Source organism: Parambassis ranga, chromosome 19, assembly GCF_900634625.1.
Source record: "Parambassis ranga chromosome 19, fParRan2.1, whole genome shotgun sequence".
In the NCBI taxonomy this organism is placed as follows: Eukaryota; Metazoa; Chordata; class Actinopteri; family Ambassidae; genus Parambassis; species Parambassis ranga.
In genome coordinates, this window is record NC_041039.1 from 17,273,514 (window position 1) to 17,291,247 (window position 17,734).

The 17,734-nt window shown below is 42.0% G+C and overlaps 1 protein-coding gene across 1 annotated transcript; it reads left to right on the forward strand.

The window, feature by feature from the left end:
* Positions 1-3,040: 3,040 nt before the first annotated feature.
* On the forward strand, positions 3,041-17,732 carry appl2 (adaptor protein, phosphotyrosine interaction, PH domain and leucine zipper containing 2). Its single transcript, XM_028430562.1, has 21 exons — positions 3,041-3,177; positions 4,318-4,416; positions 4,893-4,952; positions 5,418-5,489; positions 6,373-6,460; positions 6,583-6,624; positions 6,698-6,756; positions 7,068-7,214; positions 7,655-7,737; positions 7,852-8,004; positions 9,078-9,266; positions 9,343-9,385; positions 9,594-9,650; positions 10,820-10,914; positions 11,966-12,115; positions 12,308-12,360; positions 12,504-12,678; positions 14,450-14,486; positions 14,572-14,727; positions 14,820-14,867; positions 15,148-17,732. Exons 1-21 carry the CDS (start codon positions 3,121-3,123, stop codon positions 15,277-15,279), a joined length of 1,995 nt encoding a protein of 664 aa, XP_028286363.1. The 5' UTR covers positions 3,041-3,120; the 3' UTR covers positions 15,280-17,732.
* Positions 17,733-17,734: the final 2 nt, after the last annotated feature.

The window sequence follows — 17,734 nt, forward strand, 5'->3', positions numbered from 1 at the left end:
CCTCACATGATTTGCTCTTTTTCTCCACCCTGACATGGTTGCCCGGGAAACCAGGGGAAAGAAGGCGGAGGGTGGAGTGAGACTCGACCAATGGAGAGCTTCCTTTTTATATAAAGGTGTTAAAAAAATAAAAGGAATGCATTTCAGAGCATCAACACAACAGGCAGAGCAGAGCGTGCATGATGTTCTGTAAAATTCCCAAATTGCTTTTGTGTGCTAAAGTACACACACACATGTTCACACTGTACTTCTTGACAGCCAGTGGGGAGGAGGCGCCTTCAACAGTCCTATACATGAAACCACAAGGGTCACACATGGGTCACTTTATAGTCCTCAGCTATCCTCAGTGCATCTCTTCCCAGTTTCAGTCACTGTGTGCTCCAACACGAAGGTTACATTATCACTCTCCTTCAGGGAAACCAGCTCACACATCCAGTGAGGGCTGTTATCTAATGTCTGCCAGACAGTCAACAATTTCAAAACTCTTATTACAGTGTACGGTGTCAGTGACTGACATTAAAATGAGACTCTTGTTTGTGCTAGACGGGCTAATTATGGTTCCCACAGGTTCCTGTGTAGGATCTTTTTATGTGACAGTAGACTCCTGAAAGGATGATTACTTATTGTATGTATCATGTTAGCAGTGGTGGAGGAAGCTTGGTACTTAAGTAAAAGTACAAATACCCAGCAAAATATATACTCAAGTAAAAGTAGAAGTGCTACATCAACAATCCTACTTAAGTAAAAGTCTTACTAAGTATATGAAATGTACTTAAAGTATTGAAAGTAAAACTAGAACTGTAGTTCTGTACTGTAGAAATGTAGTGGAGTAAGGGTGTTTACTTAGGTAAAGTATAATTACATAAAAAATCCCAAATGCATATTAGTGAAATTAGATAGAGTTTGATGTGCCTCTCATCTGTCAGCTAGCAGCTAGTTAGCTTAGCTCAGTGTTTCCTGGAAATTGAAACCACAGGCTGAACGGTTAAATGTGTTTCTACAGAAGGACTCACACCTCACACCTGATATTGGAGAAAATAGTGTAGGAACGTCTTGCAGAAGGTGTTTTGTGAATGGATGTAATCCAAACAAACATCCTGCCTGTCCTAGTAGTTATAATGCTTCATGAAATTTGAACTAACAATGCATTTTTGTGAAGGGTTAATGAAGCACTTAGATAAAGGAAAGGAGCCCTAGTCTTCTGAGAAGGAGTTTGGATCATGCTGTAACCACCTTTCACATCTTCTCAGGCTGACTGGCTCCAGATTCACCTTCACCCATTGTCCTAAACGGCACATGTTATACCTGAACGATGAGTTATTGTGAGCATGCAGATGTTTTCTGCTGTAGTTAAAGTACAGCCCTGTAAATCACATGCTGTGCTTTTAGTCCTGAAGGTTCAAACTGTCAGTGAACAGTAATTGGCTTGTAAGAAAGGCTAATTTAATGTACTGTCTCAGTCACAAGACTTTGGTTTCTACTGTCAGCCCTTGATCAGCTGGATCACTGCCTGATTTAATCCCGGTTGGTTATACTGACATGTCTTTTTATAGACCAGACTTAGCTGAACCAGCAAATATAATTAATTATCAAAGTTAGAGCTGAAAGGCCTCGTCTGATTTAGAGCCCTTGACTTCACCAATTAAAAAACACAGGTCCGCTGGGGAGGGAAGAATGTGCTGCTGCTCAGGCTGCCTGGGAACCTGATGAGGAGCCACTGCTTGTCACAGCTTGCCTTCATTATCAGGACACACTACACATGACCATGTCCACATGTCAATCAGACAGAATTATTCAGATTTGAAAGGTCTTACAGTGAAATATTGAGTCATTTTCCATTCTGATCTCTTGATTCTGATGCTGTTTTTGGCAGAAAACAATGGTGCACGGTAGTAGACAGTGTTATGAAAGCCACACAGTGAAGCAGACAAAGGAGCATCAGTGAATACAGCCTGACAGCAAGTAATCATAAACACACACGAATTACAGCTGAATTAAAGGGGTGATGCTGTATAGATAAGCCTGAGTCGTGTTTCTCTGTTAGATATTTGTTTTTGTCACAGTAGACAAAGATGTTTTTCAGCTATGTAATCAAAGGTTTTATGGGATAATGGTTGTAAATTAAATCAGACTATCCATCGCATGGTATATGATAGAGATTCATGAAAACTCCTGTACCTATACATGTGCTCTGTGTTCGTTCTCAAGGAACTAATGTACTTATTCATAATGTATACAATGTATATATATATGTATATAATGTAATATAATGTATCCTTTCCTTAAAGGGATGACTGCTGTGACTGTGCCCCTGTGACCTTTCATCAACTATGTATGGCTCTGTTATGACTTACTTGTGACTGTCACATAATAAAGACGTATTAGAAGCGAGCGGCTCAGAGAAGACCTTGAACACTCCTTCAGAGACGTCTGTGTAAGGGACAGGGAATAAAAGCACTCAAATGATTAACACTCGTTTTTTTCCCCCTTACATTATGTTCTAAGGCGTGTAGCAAGATGTGCCTATGATAATATATATTAAAGATGGTGTTAATGTTCTTTAATGTAATTGGATCTGTTTAATTTGTTGTTATATATGTTTATTTTTAAAATTCATTTTAGGTTCATTATTTGCTTTATTCTTTTGTGAAACATATAATTTATGGAATATCTTAAAGTTGAAATGATATTGCTTTGTCCTGTGTGGGACGTTAGGTGCCACATTTATTCAAAAAGTGGAAATTGTTTTATTTTTATTTAATCTGCTATTCCTAAAGTCATCACTTGGGGTCATTGTTGTTACTAAAATGGTTCCCTTTGCAGACTTGTCTTATCTCTTCTTCGGTGGTGTCAACAGTTAGCGGCGAAGATTTGTTGCTTAAAAAAACAATGTTTTCAGAACTAAAAGCAATAAAACATAATTATGGATAATTTAAGGTCAGAGTTTGAGTGTAGCTGTTTAACTTGTCCCTCCTACTGACGGATGTGAGGATGAGGTCAGGCCGGGCCCCCCTCCAACTCCAACGTGTTCCCTTCTCCCCGCGCACAGACTTGTGGGAAACCGAGTCCGCGCTCTCAATAATTCAAGCCCCCATTCCCTTCTCCTCCAGCACTAACAAGATGCCGGCCGTACATCACAAACTGCTCCTGGAGGACGCTCTACAGGACAGTCCTCAGGTAGGCCTGCGTGTGCTTTGCTCACGTTTGAATCCACAATTGTCACATTAAAGGCGTTATCAGCGCTGCAGGTTAGCTTAGCTTAGCTAGCCCAGACCGTGGTGTCCTGTTCCCCGGCGCAGGCTGTTTCCACTGATCGATGACAGCTCTCAGTTGACACATTGTTATGGGAATGTCAACAACGATTGTTCCCGCCTCGCGTAAACACAGTTGTGTCTCATACAGTTTGCGTAATTCTCTGACTTTGTGCGTCTTTTGTTGTCTTTTACAAAGCTAACGCGCGTCACAGGCTTTCCTCTCATGTCAGAGGCGTTTTACCCGCAGTCAGTCACATAAAGCTCAACCAGAACATCCCTCCAGCGTCAGGTTCGTTTTCCAATGTTGTGTAAAGTCAGATTTTGTTTTTTTTTGGGTTAAACCCCGCTTTACATCCCAACTGGGCCTGATACACAGGATGTGGGAGGGGTTTCCATTATCGGACTGTCTTGGAATTAGTCAATATCCTGCAGGATTGTACCATCCCATATGCTCCGTGTTTACAGGGTTATAATGGAGACAGGTTTCAGACCTCATGCATTAATATCAGGGATACTTGTTAAATACAGGCCTGTTTCCTGCAGTCTGTTACATCACTCCTCCAGACCGAGCTGCCCTGATGATGGTTCTGAAGTGCAGCTCATGCTGGAGGCTCATGTGTCTCTTTCACCTCTTTGTCCTGCAACATGCAGATTCCAACAGGAAACAGGCCTGGCTTCTTTAAAATGTCAGCACAGATGAGGCTTTTTTTGGTGTGAATTAACTCTTATGTGGAGGAGGTCAACCTAGTTTACAGCACACAGACGTACCCATGTGGGTGTGTTGCTCTCTGTATCGGCCCTGCTGCACCTGTTTGTGGAAGGGGAAAAAACAAACATCCGTCTGACTCTGGACAGGATTTTCTCAGTTTGCATATCCACCCCGCAGTAAAATCCTTGTGCCTGTAGTCACACTTAAAGGTTTCACATCAGGACGCCTCTGCAGGCCCGTGCCCTTATTTCAACTCCAGAACTGTCTCCATTCACGAGTTCAAGATTCCCACCCAGCCTGGGTTTTAATTTTGTGTCATCTGTTGTCGTGTGTGTAAATGTTTCTGCCCCACAGACTCGCTCTTTGCTCAGTGTGTTTGAGGAGGATGCGGGGATGCTGACAGACTACACCAACAAGCTGCTACAATCAATGCAGCGGGTGTTTGGAGCTCAGGTGCTAAACAAAACACGCACACACACACGCACACACATACACTTACACTCTGCTCTGTGACCCTGAAAACAGAGTATGATGAGTTTGTGTTTCTAAACTTTAGTTGAGCTGAGGTTGATTCTGCACATTTCCATAATTGAATACAGTCGTATATTGTTCTGATTTTCACAGTGATTACGTGTCAATTTTTAATGAGTTTGAATTAACAAACTAGAATTTCATACACTCCACCTCACGCTGGTTGCTTGGCTCCTGAATTGTCTCTGTAAGTGTGCAGGTGGAGGTGATGATGTATCAGGTTAGCTACATGTTTTCACTGCTCTGCTGCAAATATAGACAATTTGCATTTTTGTGGTTTTTAGTGTGAATTTTCATTTCAGCCTCAGTTCACTTCATTTTATTTCTTTTATAATGTGCAAGATGTGTGAGAATGACACATGAATCCCTGATAACGCGCCCTGTCTGTCCTTCCACAGAGTGAGATGGGACTGGCCACTGAGCAGCTCTCACAGCAACTTCTGGAGTATGAGAAGAAAGTAAGTGTTTGACTTAATCCTGCATCACAGATAATGTGGGTGGATAATGTTCTGCAGTGAAACAGAGCTGCACACCCAGCAGTCTTATCATCTGAACTTTGGTCCACCTGTGAGTTTGCATGTGTCTAGTATGCATCAACTTTGCATGCAAAATCTCTGCGTCAGAAAGAAAGCATGAGAAGGTGCCTGTGTGTTGTTGTCACGGCCCTTTTTAACGTATTAAAGATGTAAATAACATACATTGCTGACTACACTGCACTTTTTAAGCTCTCTTAAAATAAGGGTTCAAACTCAGCGTCTTAGACCTGGCGTTATTAGCATCTTTGGCTTTGTTCCCTGTTTGTGATGAGCCAGAAATCCTGGGTGAACAGGGTGTTGTTTTGAACTTCCTAACCCCCAGTACAGGCCAGCTCTATGCCACATTATGCAGGTTCATGGCTCAAACTACCTTCTGTTTCTGTCTAGAATTTTGCCCTTGGAAAAGGTGATGAGGAGGTAATCACCACTCTGCAGAACTTCGCCAAAACCGTGGGGGAGGTGAGGCTTCCCGTTTCGTTGTTGTTTCTGTGTGTACTTGTGTATGTGCGGCAGCAGAGAGGGATGATAAACTGCTGCTGAGTGTGTAGTTGCTTCTTTATCACGTTACAAAGGGATATTGCACCTGCGCTCCCCATGCATGCTGGAGAAAATAACCTCAAATGAAAAGACCTGAGGACCATCATCCCGCTAAGACCAGAACTGATTTTCAATGAGGGGATTGGTGAGGTGAATGTGATGCGTATCACACCGGATGGATGAAGCAGCAGCAGCAGCAGCGGGTGGATGGCTAGATGAAGGAAGGGTGTGCATGCTCACGTATACAAAGATAAAACAGATGGGCCTGTCAGTGTGGGCCATGGGGGTCCACGAGCCTGCCCAGTCAGCACTCAGAACACACACACACACGCTCAGAGGACACAGGACGATTGTTTGTTCGACCTTTTACCTCTTAGAACTTATTCCATAGTGAGAACTGGGCTCTGCTGCTCCACCTAATCTTGTGAACTTTAGCACTTGCTAAATCATTCAGATTAAGCCGGACGTCAGCTTGTTAGATGCTGGCGTGCAGCTCGTCGATAAGCAGAGGGAATAATAGCAGGATTTGCTCATTTGTGCGATACGCTGCCCTGTTTCCAATATCAAGAGCACACACTAAGTTTTATTACTCACTACAGGAACTGCCTTCCACAGTGTGGGTTTATTATCGCCTGCAGTTATGCCCCCATTCCAGTGAAAATGTTATTTTCCAGCTTACTGGCAGGAAATGTTACTGTAAATATTAAAATCTACTCAAGTCCCTCAAGATGTTTGGCACGAGTTCATCTTCTGTTTTAGTCCGTGTGCAGCTCCTGATATGTGTGATCTGTTCTGTGTGGTCCAGCTGAACTCGCTCCACTCTGAGCTGGCTAACCAGATGGCTGACAGCATGGTCTTCCCCTTGATCCAGTTCCGAGAGAAAGACCTCACAGGTAGTGTCACACAGGCACATGTACACACATCTATAATCCTAAGAAGGGGGAAATGGTGTCAAAGGTGTCAAGATCTGTTGCAGATATTGTGACAAAAATATTCTATGTGCTAAAATTTTCAGAGATAAGCACATTGAAGGAAATACACGGCATTGCCACCGACGGTAAGCACAGACTTTTGACAAGTTTCAGACTAATTACAGGCAACATCTGATACTCGTGTCCTTTCTCTCCCAGAACACGAGGCAGCTATGGTCAAGTACAGCAGATTGCCCAAAAAGAAGGAGAACGAGAAGGTGAAGTACTGTAACTGCAAAGTGCTTCCTCAGCTGCACGGGTGGAGCGTTTCCCTCATTGATCACAGGCTGTAAACGGCCTTACAGTGCAGTGATACTCCTGATAATGCAGTAGGAGTGTTTTATGAGCCTTTAAAATACAAATGGATCCGATTAAATAACTATGAGCTGCCAGGCTTCCAGGTGGTAACGCAACTTTACCCACACTGCAATATGATGTCTGCTTCGCTGATTTGAATGTGTGTGAGCACCGGACTTGTGTTTGCATGTGTGTTAGTCTATGCACATTTAACCCTCTCCTGTCATGACAGGTGAAAGCAGACATGGTGAAGGAGGTGGCCTACACCAGAAGAAAGCTGCACCAGTCCTCGCTGCAGTATTACTGCGCCCTCAACGCCCTGCAGTATCGCAAGAGAGTCGCCATGCTCGAACCCATGCTAGGCTACACTCAGGCTCAGGTACCTAGCTGACCGCTGACCTTTAAACAGAGACAAAGATCTCATCATCACATCAGTATGCAAAGTCAGAATTTCAGAATGAGACTCATTTGAACTGATTCTAGGTTACAAAGAACTGTTGTTAGTGTGCGAAGAATAAGAATAGAAAATACCCAAAGTAATTCAGAAGTATCTCAAGTGCAGCAATTAATCAGCCAAAAGAAAATAAACCAGATGTTTTTTTATATAAAATCATCATAGACAGTAGTTAACTAAGGACAAAGACTCTGTTAAGTCCCCCAACAGGTTTCTGAGGCTCTGAGGCTCTGAGTGACAACATGTCGTGCCCAGAATTCTGGGAAACTTTAGCCAAAACTGTTTGTGAACCGGGCTGTAAACATGTGTGTTACTACTGTAAAATGGGAGATTATAATCTATACTATAATCTGTCTGATCCACAGATCAGCTTCTTTAAGAAAGGCTTAGAGCTGGTGTCCAAGAAGATGGACATGTTTCTTTCCTCTGTCTCAAACATGACACAAAGGTAAAGAATCTCTCATTAATTCATTTTGTTCTTATTTTAAACTGCTTGACGAGTGTCTAAAAATAGATCATTGTTAACGTAAGTCTTGATGAGTTTTTCCTTCATTCCTTCTAGTATTCAGGCCCAGCTGGACTCTGAGGCAGAGGCCATGCGTATGGTCCAGAAGGAGCTTCTGTCTGTGGAGGACACCGTCTACATGCCCGATAAGGACACCGAGCCTGTCAATCGCACACTTATCCAGAAGGCGGGCTACCTCAACATTAGGAAGTAAGATTAATTGCACTCATTACGGCACCATCTGAAATACAAGGACACTTCCTGTTCATGTAGGCAGAAAATTTGCAACTTAACAGAAGCGCTGGAACAAGCTCGTTTACATCATGGAGCATTTCTGGTTTTGTGGTTGACTCTAAATAACCAGATACATTGAGAATGATTTTTTTTGCCTCTCTTGCTAAAGTTGCTCAAAGTAGGCATGAACACAGTAAACAAAGGTCTGTCACAGCAGACGAGCTGGGTCAGGTAGCATGTTGACAGTGTGCGCTGTCAGCTTATTGCAGAGTAGATGTATGAGACGGGAAACTTCCTTAATGGCTTCAGGGGATGAAACTGCAGCGTTGCTCGCGTTGTGATTTAGTGAAATGTCAGAGCTGCCAAACTCTGTCTCTCCCTCATATACATCCAAAGTCTCTGACAAATGTCTGTGACACCAGAGAAAAGGTTTCCACAGAATGCCATTCTGTTTAATGACACACACTGCCAGCAGCCTCAAACACTTGTCAAATGGATCTGAGGCCAGTGAACATTTGCTATTTCAAATGGTTTCCTCCGTATTAAAGAGCCTGAGTCACCCAGGGCAGCGCCAGGCATGCGCCTCCATTTTTATCAGGGTCAAACTATTGGGGAAAAATTTGTGACCAGAACACACGAGAAGGAGGCGGCTCACAGATGAGCCATTCACAGATGAGTCATACGCATATGGCTTAGTTTTTAAATGAGGTGACTCAGTTAAAATGCATTGTGGGGCCTTCAATGTAAAGCAACAAGCTAAGCAAAACAGCCTTAAAGCTAAGCCACAAACCAAGAAGAGGCTGTGGACAAATCAGAATGTAAGTGTTGAAAGAAAGTTATGGAAAAAACAGAGTCAGCGAAACAAGGGAAGAATCATATGAACATGATTGGACTGTTTTTTGTCTTTGCTGTTTTCCCCTCTGTCATCTATCATCTGCATTTTAACCTACACTCACTGAAGTGGCCCATTTAGAATAACGGGGCATACAGAGGTATAATACTTTAATGTAACACATCTCAATGTGTTTATGGCACTTTCTCTCCTCCAGTAAAACGGGCCTAGTGACTACAGCCTGGGACCGACTTTACTTCTTCACCCAGGGGGGGAACCTCATGTGCCAGCCGCGCGGGGCGGTGGCAGGGGGCATGGTGCTGGACCTGGACAACAGCTCCGTCATGGCTGTGGAGTGTGAGGACAGACGCTACTGCTTTCAGATAACCTCTCCTTCAGGAAAGACGTGCGTACACTTCATGTCAGAGCACTGCACAGAATATGTGCTGAATATTATGTAGTTACTTTCTTCATGTCTTCAGGTCGATGATTCTTCAAGCTGAGAGTAAGAAGGAGTACGAAGAAGTAAGTGATTCTACAAGATGTTCAATCCGGCTCCGACTATGTGCTTAAACCAACGTAGGAGCCGCCATGACTCATCTGTGCAGTGTTCATACTTGGCGTTGTGCTTGGACACGTCTGACTGGCCTGTCACAGCTGCCATCAGTCAAGTAGTTCTGGGCTACTCGAGCTGAAGGACATCCTAATGTGGATATCTGTCTCTGTTTCTCAGTGGATTTGCACCGTGAACAACATCTCCAGACAGATCTACCTGACGGACAACCCAGAGGTAGAAGCTTCATAACTGCTCACCCACACTGACACACACTGAGAGACACACACTGTGTGCCATGTCACTACGATTCCATTCAGTCTTGACTGCTTGCTAACAATAGCTATCTTTTTCAGTTAATCACAACACTTAATCTGCACCTGTACATAATTATCACTTGGCAGTTTCCCACAGAGTAGCTAGTATTTGAAATTGTAGGTACTAATAATCAGTTTGTGTGCAGACCCCCTGTCACATGCTTTAAAGCAACACCGTGGAGTTCCTCAGCCTCCAGTATTTCTAAAATCACTCCGATGGTACTTCAACTCACCATAGATAGAATGACACCTCCGCCTTTGCTCGAGAGCGTCTGTATCACCTGCACTGGCACTGGGAAACTTTGGGGTTTGGGGAAGAACTCGTAGCTAAAAAGGACTACACAATGGTCGTCTTTACGGCATACGTCACATCCTCAAATGAGTGAGGAGTGCATACTTTAAATCCACCTGGTCATTTATTTTGAACTTGTGTTACCCATACTGAACACACAGTCAGGGAGCAAAGCAATGAACCTGTGATGTACATGAGAACACGACAGATCCGCGCACATCCTGTTCGGTGTTTGTTAGGAGTCCACTGAGAGCGCGAACACAATCATTCACTCGAACAATCTACAGAAAGAAAAGATGATGTCTGAGAAGACAAAGGGGCACGATAAAGCAACATTAAAGCTGATTGCTAGCTGGAGGCTAACTAACAAGAGTTCTTATGACAATAGCGTTCATCAGACTGTAGGGGGACCCCGCGAGCAATTGTCTGTCAGCGCCAGGTGAATCTGTTTTTGTGGTGAACAGGAGTTTCAAATCTGTGACAGCTTCTCTGTGACAACAGAAAACAGAATAGAACAGTACAGGGGAGGAGGTGTAGTGACAAAGACGGTAAGCTACAGCAGCTAGGAGAATCTCAAGCACCAACATTACATAAAAAACTATTTGGTTTGTACCGTCTTCTTGTAAATGTACATGCACAAACGTATTATTTTACGAGCAATTCATCTTGTTTTCTCATGACGTCAACAGACCCTGGTCATGGTACACAGAACAAGCACATGTTGATGTTTTATTTGGAATTGATGAAGAGTTTTTGAATGACTCACCGGCTGACACAGAGATGCTGCAATGTTCTAGGCTGTGGCCATCCGACTGAACCAATCGGCCATCCAGGCGGTCACCCCCATCACCAGCTTTGAGAAGAGACAGGAAGGCTCGCCCAACCCTGACAGGTCAGGCTTCTACTTCAGAACACACGTCATCTCCTGAGGTGTAGTTAAAGGTCGGGTAGGAGATTTAATTCTGATGCAGTTTTTGTTAAATTAGTGTAACTTCTCTTTACAGTCCGATAGCAACCGATTAGTTCGGCAGTAAAACGAAAGAATATGAATCATCTGAAGCTATAAAACATAAAAACATCAGCCAATCCTCCGGGTGGACCCTGTAGGAGTATTGGCTGGTTGTCACTCTTTTCCTGCTCTGTGCACGAGAGAGGTACGTGCATGATGGCCGAAGTCGTCTTCAGGTGATGTGCGTCCATGTGGTTGGAGGCGTGGCTTCAGGGTGAGCTCCGAGAGAAAGGGGCGTGTGTTTACTTTGAAATCTGGCTGACTCTCACTGAGTTTTAAAATCTCCTACCCTACCTTTAAATGCTTTTATAGTGGTGAGTCTGACAGTTTAGAAATGTGCTTGTGTTAAAGTTTTAGGTTTCTATGTCAGTGTGAATTGGAAATGGAAACCCTGTGATCAAGAGGGGAAGAGGAACCAAACAATTACTGAGGCTGATGATCATTAAAGTTAAAAACAGCTAGGAGTTACAGACAAAAAGTGAACGATGGCAGAAAACTACAATATAACAATTAATAAATATCTATGTAACATCCCAGGTAGGAGTAAGAGAGAGTTTTCCACCATGGCCCTGTACTTCATCTTATTATTCACCAGTAACACATGGATTTCTGGAGGTGGCAGGTCTCTGTGCAGTAGTTGTAGTCTGTGGTGTAGAGAGTTAAGAGGAGGGAGAGAGGACGGTCCCTGCGGAGCCCCGGTGTTGCTGATCAATCTTTCTGACATACAGCTCTGTAGGCGTACAGACTGTGGTCGCCATGAAAAATTTCAGTGACACTCATCACTGGTGAAATCTGTCTTTGAAACTTTTGTTCTTTATACTTGAGCTGGAAAAAAAGGCGGAAACATTTCATGGCCAGTATGTTGATTAAAAATGTGAATTGTTTGGAGTTTCCTTTACTCGGCTCATCTTCATTCTGCATGTCGTCCCCGCAGAGCAAAGCCAGGAGGTATTCATGCCACCGGTTCCCAGAAATCAGGGGCTGCTCCAGAACCGGAGGACCTGATTGCCCCTGGGACGCCCATTCAGTTTGACATCATGCTGCCAGCATCCGAGTTCCTGGATCAGAACAGAGTCGGGGGGAGGTGAGGTGGAGGGCAGGAAGTTTGTGTATGTGCATGTCTGTAAGAGAAACAAGGATGAGGGACTGGGGAACGATGACGCTCATTTCCTAAACATTGGCCTCACTGTGGTTATTATATAATTTCCAGGAAGCTGGGTGCTTCTTTATTGCTCAGTGCAGGGGGTTTAATTGTTGTGTGCTCCCATTCTGACAGACGCACAAATCCATTTGGAGAAACAGATGATGACTGTTCAACAGAGAGTGATGGTAATTACCTGTTCCAAATGCTCTTTAATGATCCCTTCCTGTCTCAGGCACTTCAGACCTCAGTTTAACCTTGTGTTGTTCTACCTTGTGTTTCTCCTCCTTGTGTTATATGACGTGTTTGCCTGTATGCGCCGTTTCTGCAGACTCCCTCCTGCAGCAGGTATTCGCTGTGCGCTTCCTGGGCTCCATGGCGGTTCGCTGTGGCAACAACCAGGAGGTGATATACGAGGCCATGAGGCAGGTGCTCGCTGCACGAGCCATCCACAATATCTTCAGGACCACAGAGTCGCACCTCATGGTCACCAGCAGTAGCCTCAGGTAATTCTATAATATTCAGTAATTGTAATTGAGTAATAATTGAGTAATTTCCCATAGACTCCCATGTTAAAATGGCCGATTTCACAGCAGAAAAGAACATGTTTACAGCCTGGTACAAAAAATCGCTGTGGTCTCAGATGATAGGTTCTCTTCTAGTGTCAATTGTACGGGGGGTGAATTTTTTTACAACTCACTCGTTTCAATTGTATTCGGACTTAAAATTACGCCTGTGGCAATGGTATATATACGTATGTGTATAAATATATATATATGTATATATATATATATATATACATATACATATATATACACGTATGTGTATAAATATATATATATACACGTATGTGTATAAATATATATATATACACGTATGTGTATAAATATATATGTATATATATATATATATATATATATATATATATATATATATATATGTATATATACGTATATATATATATATATACGTATATATACGTATATATATATATATATACGTATATATACGTATATATATACGTATATATATATACGTATATATATACGTATATATATATATACGTATATATATATGTATATATATACGTATATATATATATATACGTACATATATATATATTTATACACATACGTATATATACCATTGCCACAGGCGTAATTTTAAGTCCGAATACAATTGAAACGAGTGAGTTGTAAAAAAATTCACCCCCCGTACAATTGACACTAGAAGAGAACCTATATATATATATACGTATATATATATATATATATACACGTATATATATACGTATATATATATACGTATATATATATATATATACGTATATATATACGTATATACGTATATATATACACGTATGTGTATATATATATATATATATACGTATATATATATATATATATATATATATATATATTTATACACATACGTATATATATATTTATACACATACGTATTTATACGTTTGTCTGTCCCCACAGGTATTTACAAACTTAGTAATAGATTCAGAATAGAGGAGAGAATTTTATTAGCACTTTAACATAGCCATAATAGGATTAGGTCAGTTTGCAATATGCAAGAGTGAAGACCTTTTTCCTTATTTGAAATGCACATTAATGCTTGTTAGCTGTTTGCATTTAAATATAGCGTATAGATAAATATGCTTGTTGAGCTAGTGGCAGGTAGTTAAACTGGGCTTTTTACAGTGCTAAAGAGCTTCAGACACAAAAGTGCAAAAACAAGTGGTTTGTTTTTGTTTTTTTAGCTTTCCTTATTTACAGTTAATCATGGAAACCCATCTGCGGTTTCAGGGCAAGGAATAATAGTTACATAACTGACCCTGTTTACAGTCCAGCACTAACAACTCGAGATGGAAGAATGAAGTTGAGCAATAACATCTGAGACTGGACAGCTTCAGAGAAGTTAAAATCCATGCCTCCGCTAACGTTAAAGAAGACTAGGTTTGACATGTCTGCGTCTGCCTCTCCAGAGTGTTTACAGCCAAAGCCTGTTCCAACACAGAACAGGAAACAGAAAGTTCTCAGTACTAAATGTTGGTAACACCCTGGTCACAGGAGACAAAGACATCAAACCATGAATGTAGCAAAAACCTGTGTGCGCTCAAATTTGTAAAACCTTGTGATTGGCCAGGTCACACAGGAAGTCACATTGTGCTGTTATTTTCAACCTTGTTCTAAAATTTTCAGACAAGAGCTCACTGACAGACAAATCCAAAGAATTTCTGCTAAAGTTTCCACTCTCGCTACTCAACAGGTTGATTGACCCACAGACCCAAGTTACAAGAATAAGTGTAAGTATCACAACAGATTGAATTTGTAGTTCTGTTATTAGTCACATTTGTTTTTAATTCCTCCTCTTTATTCATTCATTCTCAGTTCCAGCTTAGAGAGGTGTGTCAGTTTGCAGCACACCAAGAGAACGGGAGGCTGATGGGATTCGTAGTCGAAGGCAGAGACTGGTGTGACGGAGAGGAGGAGGGAGAGCCCACGTACAGCGCCTTTGTCTTTGAGAGCAACACAGAAGGAGAGAAGGTTGATTCACCATTATTATTTAGACGTTTAGACTGACGTTTTGTTTTGAGGGGAAACTGTGTGAGCTGATGTGTTTTTGTCTTTATTCACAGATCTGTTACACTATCAACCTGGCAAAGGAGATCATAGAAGCCAAGAAGGTAACTGCATTCAAAGTCAAAAGCTGTTTCTAGACGTTTGTGTATTTTTCCCTTATATGGCAGAAGAGTTCACTGTTTTTATGTCTTTACAATTTTACACAAAAAAAACAACAAAAAACTAGGAATTCACTCACTAGAGGGCGTACTTTACCTCCCATAACAGCATGTGTGGAAGAGAATTTCTGATTTGGACAGATTAAAATATGCCAGAATTTTATTTTAAACATAGAATTGCTGATAGATTCTTTATCGTAATTCAGTTTTTTTGTTTTCTAAAAAGGACCCAGAGGCTCTAGCTGAGCTGATGAAGAACATGCCTCTGACCAATGATGGCAAGTTCCTACTTCTGGACACTGAGGCAGGTGACACGACCAATGGAGCAGGACAAGAGGAGCTGGAGTCTGAAGCCTAGTTCCACTTTGGACCAAAACTAACAGGAGCCGGGCCACACAAAGGAAGTTTTCCCTGGATGAAGGCCGCATCACAACCCGTAGCCTAACTCTGGTAGAGAGTGTAGGTGACATCCACCTACACTGTGTCATTAGATCTACATCTCTTTGAAGGCGATGGCTCGTGTGGGCCAGTTTAACACATCTCATTGGGCTCTGCGTCAGACGTGTTTTTGGTGGTCACTGTATAGCATGGGCCTTGAGATTTGGAGTTTTGTCTGTAGGTCGTACGCACATCAAAAGACTCTGCGTGGGTACTGGTTGTGTTTCATTGTCTTCTAATATCTCCTGCCATGTAACAGAAGGAGGCGAATCATAGGCTTCAGTTTAGGGTTACGTTTATTTTAGGTTTACATAGTTTGAAGTATTTGTGTTTGGAACGTTTTAATCCTTTGCTTTTCTTGTTAACTTGTACTTAAGGCTCTTATGCAACTTATTTTACTGTTTATTTCTTGAGTCCAAAAAAATATTGCACTTCTGATGTTTATCTCTTGGTACTAATTAAGAACTCTGGACGGTGTCAGCTCAGTCGCTCAGCAGAGCAGTGGCTGTCACTTCGTGTGTTTTTTTCCTACCTGTGTCTTAATGAGTGGACACTGTTGGCGTGAGTGATGAGGCAAAACCTTGTCGTTCTTTCCACACTCTTGCCACCAGATTACACGTGGGTACCCTGATTAGGTTAAACCACTCAACTGTGTTAATGTCATCCTTGACATTACATTGCTTCTGCTTCCTGTACACAACAAGTCTTACAGACAGTCTGTCCACAGGATCAGCTCTCTGTGCTCCTTCTCTCAAAAGTCTGTGTAAATATGATCTGTCCGAGTGTCTATATGGTGTTTAATCAGAGTCAATATGCTAAGTCTGCTGCGGTGCATGATTAAATAATGGTGTTCTCTCTTGTTCCCTCTGCAGAAGATTAAAGACTCTACTCTGAGCACTGAGCTGTAATACTAAAGCAAAAAAAAAAAAATCAAGTGAAAATGTCAAAGTAACGCATGCAGGAAGACCACAGTGGGGTATCACATGCTCACGGAAAAGCAATTTCCTCTTTGCTCATATATATGAATGCTAATCAGAGCAGAACTATTAAGTCATCTGTGAAACTTTTCCTCTCCTTCCAACTCCAGTGCAATTGTTCTGTTGGAGCCTCAGCACTAATCCTGACGGACAGCGGAGGTTCACGCTCCGTGTCAGGGAGACATGTTTCATACAGACCAGGTCAAAGGACAGTGAACATGGTGTTGACTGGTGCGCCTGCTTTTCTTGTAATCAGTATCTCAACAAGGACAAAGTGCAGCTCTTTGATTAAGGTCTGCCTGCTGTACAGTAGTAATAATGTTGTGGGATTGATCGTGACACCACATGGTAATTCAAAGGGAAACGCACTCATTTCTTACAAAGGACTGATGGTAGAGGGTTCTCACTTGTGTATACCGCTTTATAATCTTCACTCAGTCAACTGGCTCTAAGATTCAAGGGGGCTCACTTTATTAAATGAACAAGCTATAGCTCTTGTGTCTGCTGAACAAGTGTTTAGCAGATGTCCACTGACAATTTGATTTAACTAGGAAGTCAGAGACTCTGAGATTGGAAGGTTCCATCTTACATCATCAACATGGCTGACAGCAGAAAGGATTGCTGTAAGAGAGCGTCACACATATCATCAACTGCCATGAATCACAACATTTAAAATTAAGGCTTGTCTGTGGGAATACAGAATTAGAAAGAATACATAAGCATTAGCGACACCATCATAATGTTCTCTGTTCACTGGCCTATCTAAAAACACACAAACAGTAACTGCCTGACCCCCTGCCTGAAAGCAAATAAGTGCGTTTCCCTAAGTGTCTCTTTCTGTTGCCTGATGTAATGGAGGGTTTTATGATGCTTTTAGGAAACTGCCCACCCTGTACCCTCCCTCCCTCCCCACCTAATGATGGAGCCTAACCATTAATAAAACTACCATACTGCATACAAATGCGCTCAGTACATCAGCCTAGAAAAACTCCTCTCCAGATCGATGAGTTCCACGAGCTGGTGCCTGTTCTCTGTCTGTCTGATGGCTCTGTTAAGAAGATCTGCTCCAGCTTTTATTATCCAGTCAAGAAACTAAGTCCTTACTGTATGTGGCTGGCTGCTGCCCACGACACTTCCTACAGCTGTGCTGCACAGTCTTGATATATTTTTGCTTTGTAAGTAAGTAATGCACTGTCAGGAAAAATGTGGATACTCATGGTGTAAAAAAATACATTTCCATAATACAGCTAGGACTGCATTTTCTCCTCGTCTGTTTCATAAATGGCTGAAGTTGCCAGAATTTACTACCCATAAGGCTTTGCACTTAATTTGTCCCAGTTTTCTAAAATCTATGTTAACATGAAACCTTTAATAAACATAAGTCATGTTTTTCTTACT